The 16,796-nt window shown below is 39.5% G+C and overlaps 1 protein-coding gene across 2 annotated transcripts in view; it reads right to left on the reverse strand.

Annotated features, from left to right (window-relative positions):
* Window positions 1–2,568: 2,568 nt before the first annotated feature.
* The window catches only part of LOC121443431, a 75,839-nt gene continuing 61,611 nt past the window's right edge, over window positions 2,569–16,796 (reverse strand). For both annotated transcript variants that reach the window (XM_041645187.1, XM_041645186.1), the window contains 3 exons: window positions 4,313–4,395; window positions 3,412–3,550; window positions 2,569–2,691 (listed from right to left, as the gene is read on the reverse strand). In XM_041645187.1, coding sequence (XP_041501121.1) covers window positions 2,569–2,691; window positions 3,412–3,550; window positions 4,313–4,395 — 345 coding nt within the window. The remainder of the gene's footprint in view (window positions 2,692–3,411; window positions 3,551–4,312; window positions 4,396–16,796) is intronic.

Below are 16,796 nucleotides of genomic sequence, written 5' to 3' on the forward strand. Positions count from 1 at the left end.
ATGTTGGTTAAATCCATTTAAGTCGCAGCTTCTGTTAGTTCCTTTAATTCTCCGTTAAGTTTCTGTTTGGCAGTCCTGTACAATGAGAGTGGGATGTTGAAGTCTCTCACTTTAATGTGTGGGGTTTGATTGTTATTTGAGCTTTAGTAGTGTTTCTTTTACATATGTGGGTGCCCTTGTACTTGGGACATAGATGTTTAGAATTGAGACTACATCTTGATGAATTTTTCTGTGATGAATATGAAATATCCTTATTTGTCTCTTTTGATTGAAGTCTATTTTGTTAGATATTAGAATAGCTACACCAGCTTGTTTCTTAGGTCATTTGATTGGAAAATCTTTTCCTAAGCCTTTACATTGAGGTAATGCCTGTCTTTGAAGTTGAGGTGTGTTTCTTGTATGGAGAAGGATAGATCTTGTTTTCATATTCTGTTAGCTTGTGCCTTTTTATAGATGAATTGAGACTGTTGATATTAAGAGATATTAATTACCAGTGATTGCTAGTACCTGTTATTTTTGGTTTTGTCATTGTTGGTTGGTTTGTGTGTGTTTTTCTTCTTTGGGATTTGCTAGTATGGGTTTATTTGTTAGAATGCCTGTTTATTCATGGGTGTAACTAGCCTCCTTGGATTGGAGTTTTATTTCTAGTACTTTCTGTAGGGCTGGATTTGTGGATAGGTATTGTTTAGATCTGATTTTGTCATGAAATACCTTGTTTCTTCATCTATGATAATTGAAAACTTTGCTGGGTATAGTTGTCTAGGCTGGCATCCATGGTCTCAGTGTCTGCAGAACATCTATCTAGGACCTTTTGGATTTCAGAGTTTTCATTGAGAAGTCTGGTGCAATTCTCATAGGTCTGGCTTTATATATTACTTGGCCTTTTTCCTTTGCTGATCTTAATATTCTTTCTTTTTTTCTGTATATTTAGTGTTTTAATTATTATGTGGTGAGGGGACATTTTTTGCTCCAGTCTATTTGGTGTTCTGTAAGCTTCTTGTACTTTCAGGACATGTCCTTATTTAGGTTGGGAAAGTTTTTTTTTTATGATTTTGTTGAATATAGTTTCTGTGCCACTAAGCCAGATGTCTTCTTCTTCTATGCCTATTATTCTTAGGTTTGGTCTTTTCATGGTGTCCCAGATTTCCTGGATATTTTGTGTTAAGTAGTTTGTAGGATTTAACATTTTCTTTGACCAAAGAATCTATTTCGTCTATTATATCTTTGAAACCTGAGATTCTTCCATCTCTTGTATTCTGTTGGTTATGCTTGCATCTGTAGTTTCTGATTATTTACCCAGATTTTCTATTTCCAGAATTCCCTTAGTTTATTTCTTTATTGCTTCTATTTCAGTTTTCACGTCTTAAACCATTTTCTTCACCTGTTTATTTGTCCCCCCACCCCTTGGCTTTTTTTTTATTTCTTTAAGGGATTTGATGATTTCTTCCAATTTTTCATTTGTCTTTTCCTCCACTTCTTTAAGGGAATCTTTCATTTCTTCTTTAAAGACTTATATCATCCCCTCCAGTCCTAAGAAAGAGCAAGGCACCCTGCCCCATGGGAATTCCAGTACCCCCCCCCCCAATCCAGGCTTAGGAAGGTATGCATCCAAAGAGAATAGGATCCCAAAAAGCCAGTACATGTAGTAGAGACAAATCCCAATGCCATTATCATTGGCCCCTCAGTTTGCCCCAATTGTCAGCCACACTCAGAGGGTCCAGTTTGATCCCGTGTTCGTTCATTCCCAGTCCAGCTGAAGTTGGTGAGCTCCTAATTAACTCAGGCACACTGTCTCAGTGGGTGGATCAAGCCCTCGCAGTCCTGAATTCCTTGCTCATATTCTCTCTCCTTATGCTCTTCAACTGGACCTGGGAAGTTCAGTCCAGTGCTCCAATGTGGTTCTCTTCTCTGTCTCCATCCGTCGCCGGACGAAGGTTCTATGGTGATATTCAAGATAGTCATCAGTCCACGGGGATGACACTAGCTAGAGGTGCCTGAACTTGCCTTGTCCCGTAAAACCCCTCACTTTCAAGAGCAGCATTATCCAGCCTTGCAAGATTCCCTTTCTCTCACTCTCCTAATAAGGTAGTACTTTTCATGTGACATTTTTATACACCTTTAATTTAGGTTAACTCTTCCTCCCTCCCCACTTCATCTTCACTTTCTTCTCTAGTCCGTGAATCTCAGAGTTTGAACTCAGGTCATCAGCATTGGCAGCAGGTGCCTTTACACGTCACTATAGTACATTTCACTAAACATACTAAAAAATTCCATAAATAAACACCCAGATACGGTGGCAACTTTTGAGATAACGAATGTCTGCCATCTGATGAATTCATTAAATTGGATATAAGAAATGAAAGTTTTGCATTACGGTTATCAGGAAGAGGGAGCAAAAAAAATTAAAGGTGTAAAGAGAAGTATTAGCAGAATTATAGGGAAAAGTATTTAGAGAATAGCAATCATATTTGTAGTGGTTTTGGCAAATAACAAGAATGCTATCAAAATAATCATGAAGTCATACATACATAGAGTTACACAAACACATTTATTTTTTCCATGGGGAAATTAATAGTTGGATTTCATGTGTGCACGACCAATTTTGTATGGGATTTCTGGTTCGACATAAGCTGAGTATGACTTTTCTTTTGGAATATAGGTTGCTCTTTGGGGCCCAGATGTGGAAAAATCCTGCAAGGAAGTTAAAATATCAAAGTAATTGCATGACATTTCATAAAATACCTAAGCTTGCTTAGATATGTCAATGTATTATAAAATTAAAAACTGTTTAGTTGCTTTTATAAGTTCATAACTATATAAACAATACAATATTTATTTTAATCAATTAATGTTAGCTGATTTTAAATAGCCACTAAATACATGTGCTATAATTCTTCTAAACTGGCTCAGATAATGTGCAATCCAAAAGCTCTTCACTACAATAAGTATCAAACATTGCTAGGTAATACATATATAAGAAAAACAAGTAGTTTTGTGATATTATCATTCCAAAGTTCATTCTGTTACTGTATAAGATGAATGTTAGTACATCCATGAGTAAGTCTCCTAGCATTTAATCAGTTCTTGTTGGTTTCAAATCTCTATTCTAATTTAAATATTTTTATAAATTTAAATATTTTATATATAATTATACAAATTAATATAATGTATACATTAATATGTACTATATATATTATACATTCTATATCTTTGACTCCCGTTTCCTGATCCCATTATACAAACTGAAGTAGTAGGTATAGTGATTCGCATAAAGTCAATTTTCTAAACCTATATCTGAAGTGATTTTGTTATATCATTTTATCATAATGAATGCCAATGATCACTGCATCATCTGCATTGGAATTATGATAAGGGTGACCATAAATAAAAATTAAAATGTTTTCTACATACAAAGTTTGGCCTCATAGGTGTGGTTGGCAAAAAGTTGTTCCCATAGTTTACTGCAGGCTTAGTTGATCCTGGAGAGCCATTCCAGTTAGGAGCTGGATAGTTGTAAAGTATGCCTTCTTTGCGTTCTTGAGTAAAATAGCTATTTTAAAAACAAAAAATTAGAATATTTCAAAATATAAAGTATGCATATAATGTTAAATTATTATAATGCAATAGATTACTATGACTGTACTCTACATGAAATGAATGAGGTCATGCAGAAGTCATTAGATTGAAACAAAAGGCATAGAGAAATGATGGTGTATTCATAAGATAGAAAGTACTAAACCTTGACCTGGGCAGTGGTGGCGCACACCTTTAATCCCAGCACTCGGGAGGCAGAGGCAGGTGGATCTCTGTGAGTTCGAGACCAGCCTGGTCTACAAGAGCTAGTTCCAGGACAGGCTCCAAAACCACAGAGAAACCCTGTCTCGAAAAACAAAAAACAACAACAACAACAAAAAAAAGAAAGTACTAAACCATTTTTCTTTTAATCATATTACAAAAACTAGAGACTCGATAGGGAATAGTCCCTATGTTCTTTCTCAGAATGCCTATAAAATTGGGATGCTTAGACAAATGGGAAGCACAACATTAAAAGCTCTACAGTTTAATTTTGATCACTACTGGGGTTTTCCTCGGGCAATATGCTAAAGATCTATCTTTTATTCTGACAAAAACATAGATATTCACAGTTAGAAACAGTGTTATCTCTATGCCTGTTTGTCTCTGCAACTTTGCCTCCTACAAAAAAGGTATACAAGATTAAACTGTTGAAAGCAAATATTTCCAAATGAGATATTCGTCTTTCTTTTCCAGTATTTGTACTTTTCACTGCCCTTTTATAGGATTGAAAGCTTACTTGGAGTTTGTTCTTGATAATTGTGATGATGGAGAAAAAGAACTTCCAGAAAAGGGTTCCTGGTAGATTAGACTCCAGGGATTCTACATAGACATTTTTTGCAAGAGAAAAAAATAGTTAGTCATGATTTTAAGGAAATGTATATTACAGTGTATAATTGCTTACATTGCATCTCCATGTTAATATGTAAATATCATGATAGTTCTAAGCCATTTCCTACAGAATGAGAAGTGAACAAAAGTAGGTAACAATACTAGAAACTTTTTAAGCATATATTAATCTAGGTATCTGTTAACTATCCTCTGCTTGTTACCCATCTAGTAATAAAGAATAGTATTCTGAAAATGTGTAAATAGGAGTTACACTTCAGACACAATCTACGCATTAACTAATGCTTTTTTTTTTTTTTTTTTTTTTTTTTTTTGTTTGTTTTTTGAGACAAGATCTTTTTTTCTTTTTTTAATTAATTTTATTGAGCTATACATTTTTCTCCGATCTCTTTCCTGCCTCTCCCCTCCCCTTCAACCCTCTCTCATGGTCCCCATGCTCCAAATTTGCTCAGGAGATCTTGTCTTTTTCTACTACCCATGTAGATTAGATCTATGTATGTCTCTCTTAAGGTCCTCATTGTTGTCTAGGTTCTCTGGGATTATGAATTGTAGGCTGGTTTTCTTTGCTTTATGTCTAAAAGCCACTTATGAGTGAGTACATATGATGTTTGTCTTTCTGGGTCTGGGTTACCTCACTCAATATGGTGTTTTCTAGTTCCATCCATTTGCCTGCAAATTTCAAGATGTCATGATTTTTTTTTTTTTTTTTGCTGTGTAGTACTCCATTGTGTAAATGTGCCGCATTTTCCTCATCCATTCTTCAGTCGAGCAGCATTTAGGTTGTTTCCAGGTTCTGGCTATGACAAACAAAGCTGCTATGAACACAGTTGAGCACATGTCCTTGTGGCATGATTGAGCATCCTTTGGATATATACCCAAAAGTGGTATTACTGGGTCTTTTTTTTTTTTTTTTTTTTTTATTAAGAAAAGAAGAAAAAAAAACATAAACAAAAAACAAGTTTCCACCTCCTCCCAGCCTCCCATTTCCCTCCCCCTCCTCCCACCCTTCTCCCCCTCCTCCCACCCTTCTACCCCTCCCCCCACTCCTCTCCCCCTCCCTCTCCAGTCCACAGAGCAGTCCAGGTTCCCTGCCCTGTGGTAAGTCCTAGGTCCTCCCCCCTCCGTCCATATCTAGGAAGGTGAACATCCAAACTGGCTAGGCTTCCACAAAGCCAGCACATTAAGTAGGATCAAAACCCCGTGCCATTGTCCTTGGCGTCTCATCAGCCCTCATTGTTCGCCATGTTCAGAGAGTCCGGTTTTATCCCATGCTTTTTCGGTCACAGTCCAGCTGGCCTTGGTGAGCTCCCAGTAGATCAGCTCCACTGTCTCAGTGGGTGGGTGCACGCCTCGTGGTCCCGACTTCTTTGCTCATGTTCTCCCTCCTTCTGCTCCTCATTGGGACCTTGGGAGCTCAGTCCAGTGCTCCAGTGTGGGTCTCTGTCTCTGTCTCCATCCATCACCAGATGAAGGTTCTATGATGATATGCAAGATATTCGTCAGTATTGCTCTCGGATAGGGTCATTTCAGGTTCCCAATCCTCAGCTACCCAAGGAACTAACTGGGAACCTCATGTTGGGCACTTGGGAGCCCCTCTAGGGTCAAATCTCTTGCTCACCCTAAAGTGGTTCCCTTAACTAAGAATTGTGGTTCCGTGCTCCCCTATCCACCTTTCCTTTATCCCAATTCTCCTGATTCCCCAAATCCCCCCTCCTTCCCTTCTACCTTTTCTCTCCCCATCTCCCCTTACCCCCATCCCACCCCACCCCCAAGATCCTAATTTTCTCCCCGGCAATTGGGTCTACTTCCCTTAGCCAAGAGGATAACTATATGTTTTTCCTTGGGTTCACCTTCTTACTTAGCTTCTTTAGGTTCACCTATTGTAGACTCCGTGGCGCTAATTTATGGCTAGAAACCAATTATGAGCGAGTACATCCCATGTTCATCTTTTTGGGTCTGGGACACCTCACTCAGGATAGTGTTTTCTATTTCCATCCATTTGCCTGCAAAATTCGAGAAGTCATTGTTTTTTACCGCAGCGTAGTACTCTAGCGTGTATATATTCCATACTTTCTTCATCCATTCTTCCATTGAAGGGCATCTAGGTTGTTTCCAGGTTCTGGCTATTACAAATAATACTGCTATGAACATAGTTGAACAAATGCTTTTGTCATATGATAGAGCATCTCTTGGGTATATTCCCAGGAGTGGTATTGCTGGGTCCAGGGGTAAGTTGATCCCGAATTTCCTGAGAAACCGAAACACTGACTTCCACAGTGGTTGCACAAGATGGCATTCCCACCAGCAATGGATGAGGGTACCCGTTCCTCCACAGCCTCTCCAGCAAAGGTTATCCTTGGTGTTTTTGACTTTAGCCATTCTGACAGGTGTAAGATGATATCTCAAAGTTGTTTTGATTTGCATTTCCCTGATTGCTAAGGAAGTTGAGCACGACTTTAAGTGTCTTTTGGCCATTTGAACTTCCTCTGCTGAGAATTCTCTGTTCAGTTCAGTGCCCCATTTTTTAATTGGGTTAATTAGCATTTTAAAGTCTAGTTTCTTGAGTTCCTTATATATTTTGGAGATCAGACCTTTGTCTGTTGTGGGGTTGGTGAAGATCTTCTCCCAATCAGTAGGTTGCCTTTGTGTCTTATTGACTATGTCCTTTGCTTTACAGAAGCTTCTCAGTTTAAGTAGGTCCCATTTATTCAATGTTGCCCTTAATGTCTGTGCTTCTGGGGTTATACATAGGAAGCGATCTCCTGTGCCCAGCTCCTGTAGGGTACTTCCCACTTTCTCTTCTATCAGGTTCAGTGTGTTCGGGCTGATATTGAGGTCTTTAATCCATTTGGACTTGAGTTTTGTGCACGGTGATAGATAAGGGTCTATTTTCATTCTTCTACAAGATGACATCCAGTTGTGCCAGCACCATTTGTTGAAGATGCTTTCTTTCTTCCATTTTATACTTTTAGCTCCTTTATCGAAAATGAGGTGTTCATAGGTTTGTGGGATAAAATCCGGGTCTTCTATACGATTCCATTGGTCGACTTCTCTGTTTTTATGCCAGTACCACACTGTTTTCATTACTGTAGCTCTGTAATAGAGTTTGAAGTCAGGGATGGTAATGCCTCCAGAAGATCCTTTATTGTATAGGATTGTTTTGGCTATCCTGGGTTTTTTGTTTTTCCATATAAAGTTGATTATTGTCCTCTCCAGATCTGTGAAGAATTTTGATGGGATCTTGATGGGGATTGCATTGAATCTATAAATAGCCTTTGGTAGAATTGCCATTTTTACTATGTTGATCCTACCAATCCAAGAGCAAGGGAGGTCCATCCATTTTTTGGTATCCTCTTCAATTTCTTTCTTCAATGCCTTAAAGTTCTTGTCAAATAGATCTTTCACTTCCTTGGTTAGATGTACCCCAAGATATTTTATGCTGTTTTTGGCTATTGTGAATGGTGAAGCTTCTCTGATTTCCCTCTCTGCTTCCATATCCTTTGTGTATAAGAGAGCGACTGATTTTTTGGAGTTGATCTTGTATCCTGCCACATTACTAAAGCTGTTTATCAGCTGTAGGAGTTCTTTGGTGGAGTTTTGGGGGTCGCTTATGTACACTATCATATCATCTGCAAATAACGAAAGTTTAACTTCTTCCTTTCCAATTCGAATCCCCTTGATTCCATTGTGTTGTCTTATTGCTATTGCTAGAACTTCAAGCACTATATTGAAGAGGTATGGGGAGAGTGGACAGCCTTGTCGTGTTCCTGAGTTAAGTGGGATGGCTTTGAGTTTCTCTCCGTTTAATTTGATGTTAGCTGTCGGCTTGCTGTATATAGCTTTTATTATATTTAGGTATGACCCTTGTATCCCTAATCTCTCCAAGACTTTTAACATAAATGGATGTTGAATTTTGTCAAATGCTTTTTCAGCATCTAATGAAATGATCATATGGTTTTTTTCTTTCAGTTTATTTATATGCTGGATTACATTGATAGATTTTCGTATGTTGAACCAGCCCTGCATCTCAGGAATGAAGCCTACTTGATCATAATGGATAATTTTTCGGATGTGTTCTTGGATTCGATTTGCCAGTATTTTGTTGAGGATTTTTGCGTCGATATTCATGAGTGAGATTGGCCTGTAGTTCTCTTTCCTGGTTGAGTCTTTGAGTGGTTTTGGTATCAGAGTAATTGTGGCTTCATAAAAGGAGTTTGGTAATGACCCTTCTGTTTCTATCTTGTGGAATACATTAAGGAGTATAGGTATTAGATCTTCTTGGAAGATCTGGTAGAATTCCGCATTGAAACCATCTGGTCCTGGGCTTTTTTTGGTAGGGAGGTTTTTGATAACCTCTTCTAATTCTTCGCGACTAACAGGTCTATTTAGATTGTTCACCAGGTCCTGATTTAACTTTGGTATATGATATTTATCTAAAAAAGTATCCATTTCCTTTACATTTTCCAATTTTGTGGCATATAGGCTTTTGTAGTAAGATCTAATGATTCTCTGAATTTCCTCTGTGTCTGTGGTTATGTCCCCCTTTTCATTTCTGATCTTATTAATTTGCAAATTCTCTCTCTGCCGTTTGATTAGCTTGGATAGTGGTTTGTCAATCTTGTTGATTTTCTCCAGGAACCAGCTTTTTGTTTCATTGATTTTTTGTATTATTTTCTGTGTTTCTATTTTGTTGATTTCAGCCCTCATTTTGATTATTTCCAGTCTTCTACTCCTCCTAGGTGAGTCTGCTTCTTTTTTTTCTAGAGCTTTCAGGTGGGCTGTTAAGTCTCCAATGTGAGCTTTCTCTGTTTTCTTTAAGTGGGCACTTAGTGCTATGAACTTTCCTCTTAGGACTGCTTTCATAGTGTCCCATAAGTTTGAGTATGTTGTTTCTTTATTTTCATTGAATTCCAGGAAGACTTTAATTTCTTTCTTTATTTCTTCCTTAATCCAGCTATGGTTCAATAGTTGACTGTTCAGTTTCCATGACTTTGTATGCTTTCTGGGGGTAGCATTATTGTTGAATTCTAACTTTAATCCATGGTGATCTGATAAGACACAGGTGGTTACTAATATTTTTTTGTAACTGTGGATGTTTGCTTTGTTACCGACTATGTGGTCGATTTTCGAGAAGGTTCCATGAGCTGCAGAGAAGAAGGTATATTCTTTCCTATTTGGATGGAATGTTCTATAGATGTCTGTTAAGTCCATTTGATTCATTACCTCCACTAATTCTCTTATTTCTCTGTTAGGTTCCTGTCTGATTGACCTGTCCATTGGTGAGAGAGGAGTGTTGAAGTCTCCTACTATTAGTGTGTGCGGTTTGATGGCGGCCTTGAATTTTAGCAATGTTTCTTTTATGTACGTGGGTGCTTTTATATTAGGGGCATAGATGTTCAGGATTGAGACTTCATCCTGATGAACTGTTCCTGTTATGAGTATAAAATGCCCCTCTCCATCTCTTCTGATTGATTTAAGTTTAAAGTCAACTTTGTTAGAGATTAGTATGGCCACACCTGCCTGTTTCTTAGGTCCATTTGCTTGATAGGCCTTTTCCCAGCCCTTTACTCTGAGTAGGTGCCTGTCTTTGTGGTTGAGGTGTGTTTCTTGTAAACAGCAGAATGTTGGATCCTGTTTTCTTATCCAATCTCTTAGCCTGTGCCTTTTTATAGGTGAGTTGAGTCCATTGACATTAAGTGATATTAATGACCAGTGGTTGTTAACTCCGGTCATTTTTTTTTAGTCGTAGAGTTTGTGTGTTTCCCTTCTTTGTTTTGTGTTGGTGAAGGGTCTCTAGATGTCTGAGTTATTGTGGTCATTGTTGGACTCCTTGGTTAGTGATTTTCCTTCAATTACTTTCTGTAAGGCTGGATTTGTGGCTGCGTATTGTTTAAATTTGTTTTTATCCTGGAAAATTTTATTTTCTCCATTTATAGTGAATGAAAGCTTGGCTGGGTATAGTAATCTGGGCTTGCACCCATGGTCTCTCAGTTTCTGCAGTACATCTATCCAGGACCTTCTGGCTTTCATGGTTTCCATGGAGAAGTCAGGTGTAAGTCTGATAGGTTTACCTTTATAAGTGATTTGGCCTTTTTTCCTTTGCAGCTCTTAATATTCTTTCCTTATTCTGTATGCTTTGTGTTTTGATAATTATATGGCGAGGGGATGTTTTTTTTTGATCCAGCCTATTCGGTGTTCTGTATGCTTCTTGCACCTTCATAGGAAAATCTTTCCTTAGGTTGGGAAAGTTTTCTTCTATAATTTTATTAAATAGATTTTCTGGACCATTGAGCTGCCCTTCTTCTCCTTCTTCTACTCCTATTATTCTTAGGTTTGGTCTCTTTATTGTGTCCCATATTTCCTGAATGTTTTGTGATGAGAGTTTGTTGGACTTGCTGTTTTCTTTGATCAGTGTGTTTATTTTCTCTATGGTATCTTCAGAATCCGAGAGTCTTTCTTCTATCTCTTGTATTCTGCTGGTTATGCTTGTTTCTGTAGTCTCTATTCGTTTACCTAGATTTTCCATGTCCAGACGGCCCTCTGTTTGTGTTTTCTTCTTTGCCTCCATTTCAGTTTTCAGGTCTTGAACTGTTTCCATTATCTGTTTGATTGTTTTTCCTTGGTTTTCTAGGGTATCATTCACTGATTTATTCAATTCTTCAAACTTTCTGTTATATTTCTCATCCATTTCTATAAGGGCGTTTTTTACATGCTGTTTAATGGTGTCAATCACTTTCATGAAGTCAATCTTTTCTCCTTCCTCTTGATTAAGGGGTTCTTGTCCTCCCGTTGTGAGGTCGCTTGTTTCTGGTAGCTTCATGTTGCTTTTCAGCTTGTTGGGCGAATTCTTGCCTTGACGTCGGCCCATCTCTTCTTCCAAATGCTCCCTATGGATCTTCTTTTACCGGATTAGGTCTCCTTGCCTACCAAACGCTGTCTCTCCCCAATGTTGGCTCTCCCAATGCTGGGTCTCCTGGCGCCGAAAGATCAGGCCTCCGTGCTGGTTGGGCAGCTCGCAGACAAAGCGCCTACCCCGCTTGGTGCAGGCAGGCCACAGAAACAAAGGAACTGCTGCCCCCCGGGAGCCCCGGGTACTCGGACTCAGCGCCCAGATAAGCTGCGCTGGGCGATGCCACGCGCCAAAAGAGGGCAGTGGGGGCGAAGTGGGGAGGGCTCTGGACGGAAGCTGGGTGGGCCAGGAAGAAAGAGGCAGCACCCGGGGAGTAGAGGCCCTGCAGAGAGCCCAAGCAGGACAGGGGGCCAAGAAACCCCCGAGCTCCCCGTCCCAGGCTGGCGCCGTGGGCCAGAAACTCACCCCAATGCTGGGTCTCCTGGCGCCGAAAGATCAGGCCTCCGTGCTGGTTGGGCAGCTCGCAGACAAAGCGCCTACCCCGCTTGGTGCAGGCAGGCCACAGAAACAAAGGAACTGCTGCCCGCCCGGGAGCCCCGGGAACTCGGACCCAGCGCCCAGATAGGCTGCGCTGGGCGATGCCACGCGCCAAAAGAGGGTAGTGGGGGTGAAGTGGGGAAGGCTCTGGACGGAAGCTGGGTGGGCCAGGAAGAAAGAGGCAGCACCCGGGGAGTAGAGGCCCTGCAGAGAGCCCAAGCAGGACAGGGGGCCAAGAAACCCCCGAGCTCCCCGTCCCAGGCTGGCGCCGTGGGCCAGAAACTCCTTAACTAATGCTTTTAACCAAAGATTAAATTTAAGCCCATCTTTCAACTGTCATAATGTGAAAAACTTATAAAACACAGCTGACAATACTTTTAGGGGAGAAATTTTAGGTTAAATACAGAACTACAGCATCAAACAGCTACAAGTATACTGTAATAGATTTTTTTTTGGAGGGATTTTTGATTTTCTGATTTCATTTTACATTTCATCCACAGGTCTCCCCCACCCCTCCTCCCACCCCCCTGTCCCTCCAGGGCCTCCCCCATCTGCTTTTTCCAAAGGGTATAGGCTCCCATGGGAAGTCAACAAAGTATAGCATATTAAGTTGTGGCAGGACCAAGTTCCCCCCCCTCCTGAATTACTATAATGGATTTTTAAGAAAATTTAAATCTATGCAAATCAATTGATAAAGACCAAAGTACACCGAATGTATGTGCAAGAACCGAACTGTAAGAGTATGGTTTTTGAAGCAAGATACTCACATTTTAGTAAAGTTAGGAGGCATATAAAATGAATCTAAGTCTATGCAGTACCTATTCTTTTAGGCTCAGAAATTATGCATACACATATATTGTGTTGTGACTATTTAGACAGCCATTCTAAAAATAAAGGATAAGTGTACATGGCCACTTTGGTACAATTAATTTGACAATGGGAAGCTTCAGATAGTCTATCAAGTACACATATACTTTGACATTAAAATGGATAAATGATGTGAAACATATATGATGGTCCATCCCTAGTTTTCAGGTCTTATGCACAAACATCCTTGAGGGGTTAAGAATCTTTGAATAATAGTAATATTAAAGATAATAAAGAGATTAAATTTCATCTGAAAAGGCCCACTGACAAAGAAGAATGAGACTGACCCTTTATTGCTCTTGCATTGTTTAAGAATTTCTTTCTGTTTCTGGGCCCTTTTTTTTTGCTTTATTTTCAAAAACTTCCTCAGGACAAAATAAAATACAATGATGAAACACAAAAGAAAAGGCATAGCTTCTGAAAAGACTCTGGTGAAACTTGGTCAGAAAGACAAGATGATATCTATAGTCTTTCTTGCTCATGCTCTGACTTCACAATGAATAGAATCATGCATATCTCATGTCTTAAAGGGGTCACTTTTTTTTTCCATGGTGGACTTCACCTCTTTGGTTCATGCCTTTTCCTCTGTGGTAGAAGTCTGGACTCGAGGTCATGAATGAAGATTCTTTAGTTTCAGTAATGTAGATGTGTTTTTTGGGGGGGAAGGATCCCATAACAAACTGTTATGCTTCCTAATGATACAGAATTATTGTACTCTTATACAGTTTAACTTGTTTATTTGGGGCCTATTTTTTTCAGTATTTATGTGTATTAGTGATTTTGACTGTATGTATGTCCCTGTGTGTATAATCCATGCAGGACAGAAAGGGTGTCAGATTCCCTGGAACTGGAGGTATGCGATTACTGCGAATTGAACTCAGGTCCTCTGGAAAAGCAACCAGTGCTCTTAACCACCGAGTCATCACTCCAGCCATTGACATAATTTAAATTCATTACTCTACACCTAGCCTTATTCCAAGTAAGCAGAAACAACAAAGTACTTTAGACAAAACTTGAAAGTAAACATATATAGAATAATGAAGGCCAGAGAGAAACTGAAATAGTAAAATGATGTATTTTTAAACTCAAGCCTTTGGGTTGGTAGTAAAGGCATCATTGATAAGATTATGACACTCCACTATTATATAGACATGAAAGTCAAGAAAGATCACCAGCTAGTTAGTAAAGACATTTTTTCCAGAATTAATAACTATCAGTCAGTACCATCTATTTCTAATAAAAAAATTGTAAGAATGATAATGTCAGTAATAATTCCAGGAAAATAGCAGATATAAGAAATGGAGTCACTTTGATTTAAAGTCTAACAGTAGTTGAACCCAAAGCTGAACCTCTTCACATACTCCAGAAGCATGAAAAGTGTCGGTTTGACTTTCTACATGAAGAATGTTTCTTTTATGTCATATTTCAGAAAAATTTGAAACACCACATTCAGCATTAGAAATTGATTGTTTTACATCCGTGTTGATGCAGTGAGAGTAAGGGGTGGAAGCAGCCTATGGCATACCTCATCAGTTTTAAATAGCAAAGAGAAAGCCATGTGGAGGGATCCATCAGGGTATAAGAGTACGGGGGCCACAAGAACAAATATTTAAATGAATAATCAAAGAGTATAAATACCATCTGTGTAACATAAAAGTGAAAGAAATTAAGAGAAATTGAAATTCATGATTGTATTATGAAGAATCAAATAATCTCAGCGGTAAAAAACAATGACATCTTGAATTTTGCATGCAAATGGTTGGAAATAAAAAAAAAAAAACACTATCCTGAGTGAGGTAACCCAAACCCAAAAAGATGAATATGGTATGTACTTACTCATAAGTGGATTCTAGACATAAATAAAGGACATTGAGCCTATAATTTGTGATCAGAGAAGCTAAATAAGGTGAACCCAAAGAATAACATATAGATATCCTCCTGGATATTGGAAGTGGACAAGATTGCCAGACAGGGGTTGGGAGCACAGGGGTGGGGGTGGGGTATTGATAAGGAGAGATGGGGAGAGAGAAAAGAGAAGGGGAGGATGGGGAGAGCTTGAGGGAATGGGATGGTTGGGATGGAGGAGGGGTAGATGAGGGAGCAGGGAAGTAGATATCTTAATTAAGGGTGCCATTTTAGAGTTGGCAAGAGACTTGACTCTGGAGGGGTTCCTAGGTGTCCAAGGAGATGTCCCCAGCTTGTTCCTTGGGCAGCAGAGAAGAGGGTGCCTGAACTAGCCTTATCCTACAGCCACACTGATGAATATTTTGCATATCACCATAGAACCTTCATCTGGTGATGGATGGAGATAGAGACAGAGACCCACATTGGAGCACTGGACTGAGCTCCCAAGATCCATATGGAGTGCAGAAGGAGGGAGAACATGAGCAAGGAAGTCAGGACCGCGAGGGGTGTGTCCACCCACTGAGAAGGCGGGATTGATCTAATAGGAGATCACCAAGTCCAGTTGGACTGGAACGGATGGAGCATGTGATCAAACCGGACCCTCTGAATGTGGCTGACGGTGGAGGTTGATGGAGAAGCCAAGGACAATGGCGCTGGGTTTTGTTTCTACTGCATGGACGGGCTTTGTGGGAGCCTAGTATGTTTGGATGCTCACCTTCCTGGACCTGGGGGAAACAGGGAGGATCTTGGACTTCCTATAGGGTAGGGAACCCTGACTGCTCCTTGGACTGGAGAGGGAGGGGGAGGATGAATGGAGGGAGGGGAGGAAAGAGGGAGTAAGGAAGGAGGTGGAAATTTTCAATAAAAAATAAATAAATTAAAAAACCCTAAGATTATAAAAAAGAATCAAATAATCACATGCTTGAAGATATGGAAGTACATCTAATCTAACTGGAACAAGCTGACTAGGAGCCTATTGTAAGTCGCAGACAAAGAAGCTGTTCTCTTTTTTTTTTTCCTCATAAATTTCAATCATGTTTTGCCAAATTTTAAATAATACAGGTCATCTCTATGATAGTAATACCTGGGACCAGAAAAACACTGTACATCATGGATAGGATAAGACACAAGTTTCTCAAAGGAAGTTAATATTTTTAAAATTCATGATTTAAAAAAATTCAGAGGTCCCAAAGCAATATTCAGCCTATACTGCAATTGCCCTAGTTTTTTATACTTTCCTCAAGTTTCTAAATCCTTCTCCATGATCTTTCTTCTCAACTGATAACCTCACTTCTTTAAGAGTATATTTAGGGAGGTAACCTAGTCCCAGGAAGATAAAACACCACACATGCTCTATTGTTTGCTGTTCCTAGTTACAAGTCTTCAGATGCTGAGTATACAACATGGAGCAACCACAGAAACCACAAATGTAAAGGAGCCATAGGGGAATAGCAGGATGCAGGTGATAGAAAGTAGAAAATGGAAAAATGGGGCGATAGGTTCCAAATAGGATGTAGAAGAGAGAGCAATACAGAAGGAGGGCGAAGGATAAATAATACCAAGGTTGTTTGAAAAAACTTCAAGGAATCATTATTTTATAGTTACCAAAAATTATACATATAAATGTATGTGTGTGTATATATATACATATATATACATATATATATGTATATATATACCAGTGGGCTGGTATTTCAACAGCTATTGGCTGAAGGAGTGGAAGGCGCTCCTGTAGCTCAATGGGCTCGTACTTCAGCGACTATTGGCTGAAGGAGCGAAGGTCCTTAGGCAGCAATGTACATTCTTTCAGCAACAGTCCTATCCACTGCATCATACTTGTTAATATATGTATATATATGTATATATCTTAAAAGATTTTATGAGCTAGAGTTGCAATTGTCTCCCTAAAGAACCATAGGCTGACAGAAACTCAGAACTAGGCTCAAAAAAAAATCACCTTTAAAATAGTTGTTAAAAGGCGGGTGGTGGTGGCGCACGCCTTTAATCCCAGCACTTGGGAAGCAGAGGCAGGCATATCTTTGTGAGTTGGAGGCCAGCCTGGTCTACAAGAGCTAGTTACAGACAGGCTCCAAAGCTACAGAGAAATGTAGTGTGAGTGTGTATGCATGAGAGAGACAGAGGGAGAGGAGAGGGTATCAATTTGGGACCGAGGCGAACATGGAAGGAGTGGAAGGAGTTGGAGAGACTGGGTTTG

Source organism: Microtus oregoni, unplaced genomic scaffold, assembly GCF_018167655.1.
Source record: "Microtus oregoni isolate MIOR12 unplaced genomic scaffold, Mior012 000107F_000, whole genome shotgun sequence".
NCBI lineage: Eukaryota > Metazoa > Chordata > Mammalia > Rodentia > Cricetidae > Microtus > Microtus oregoni.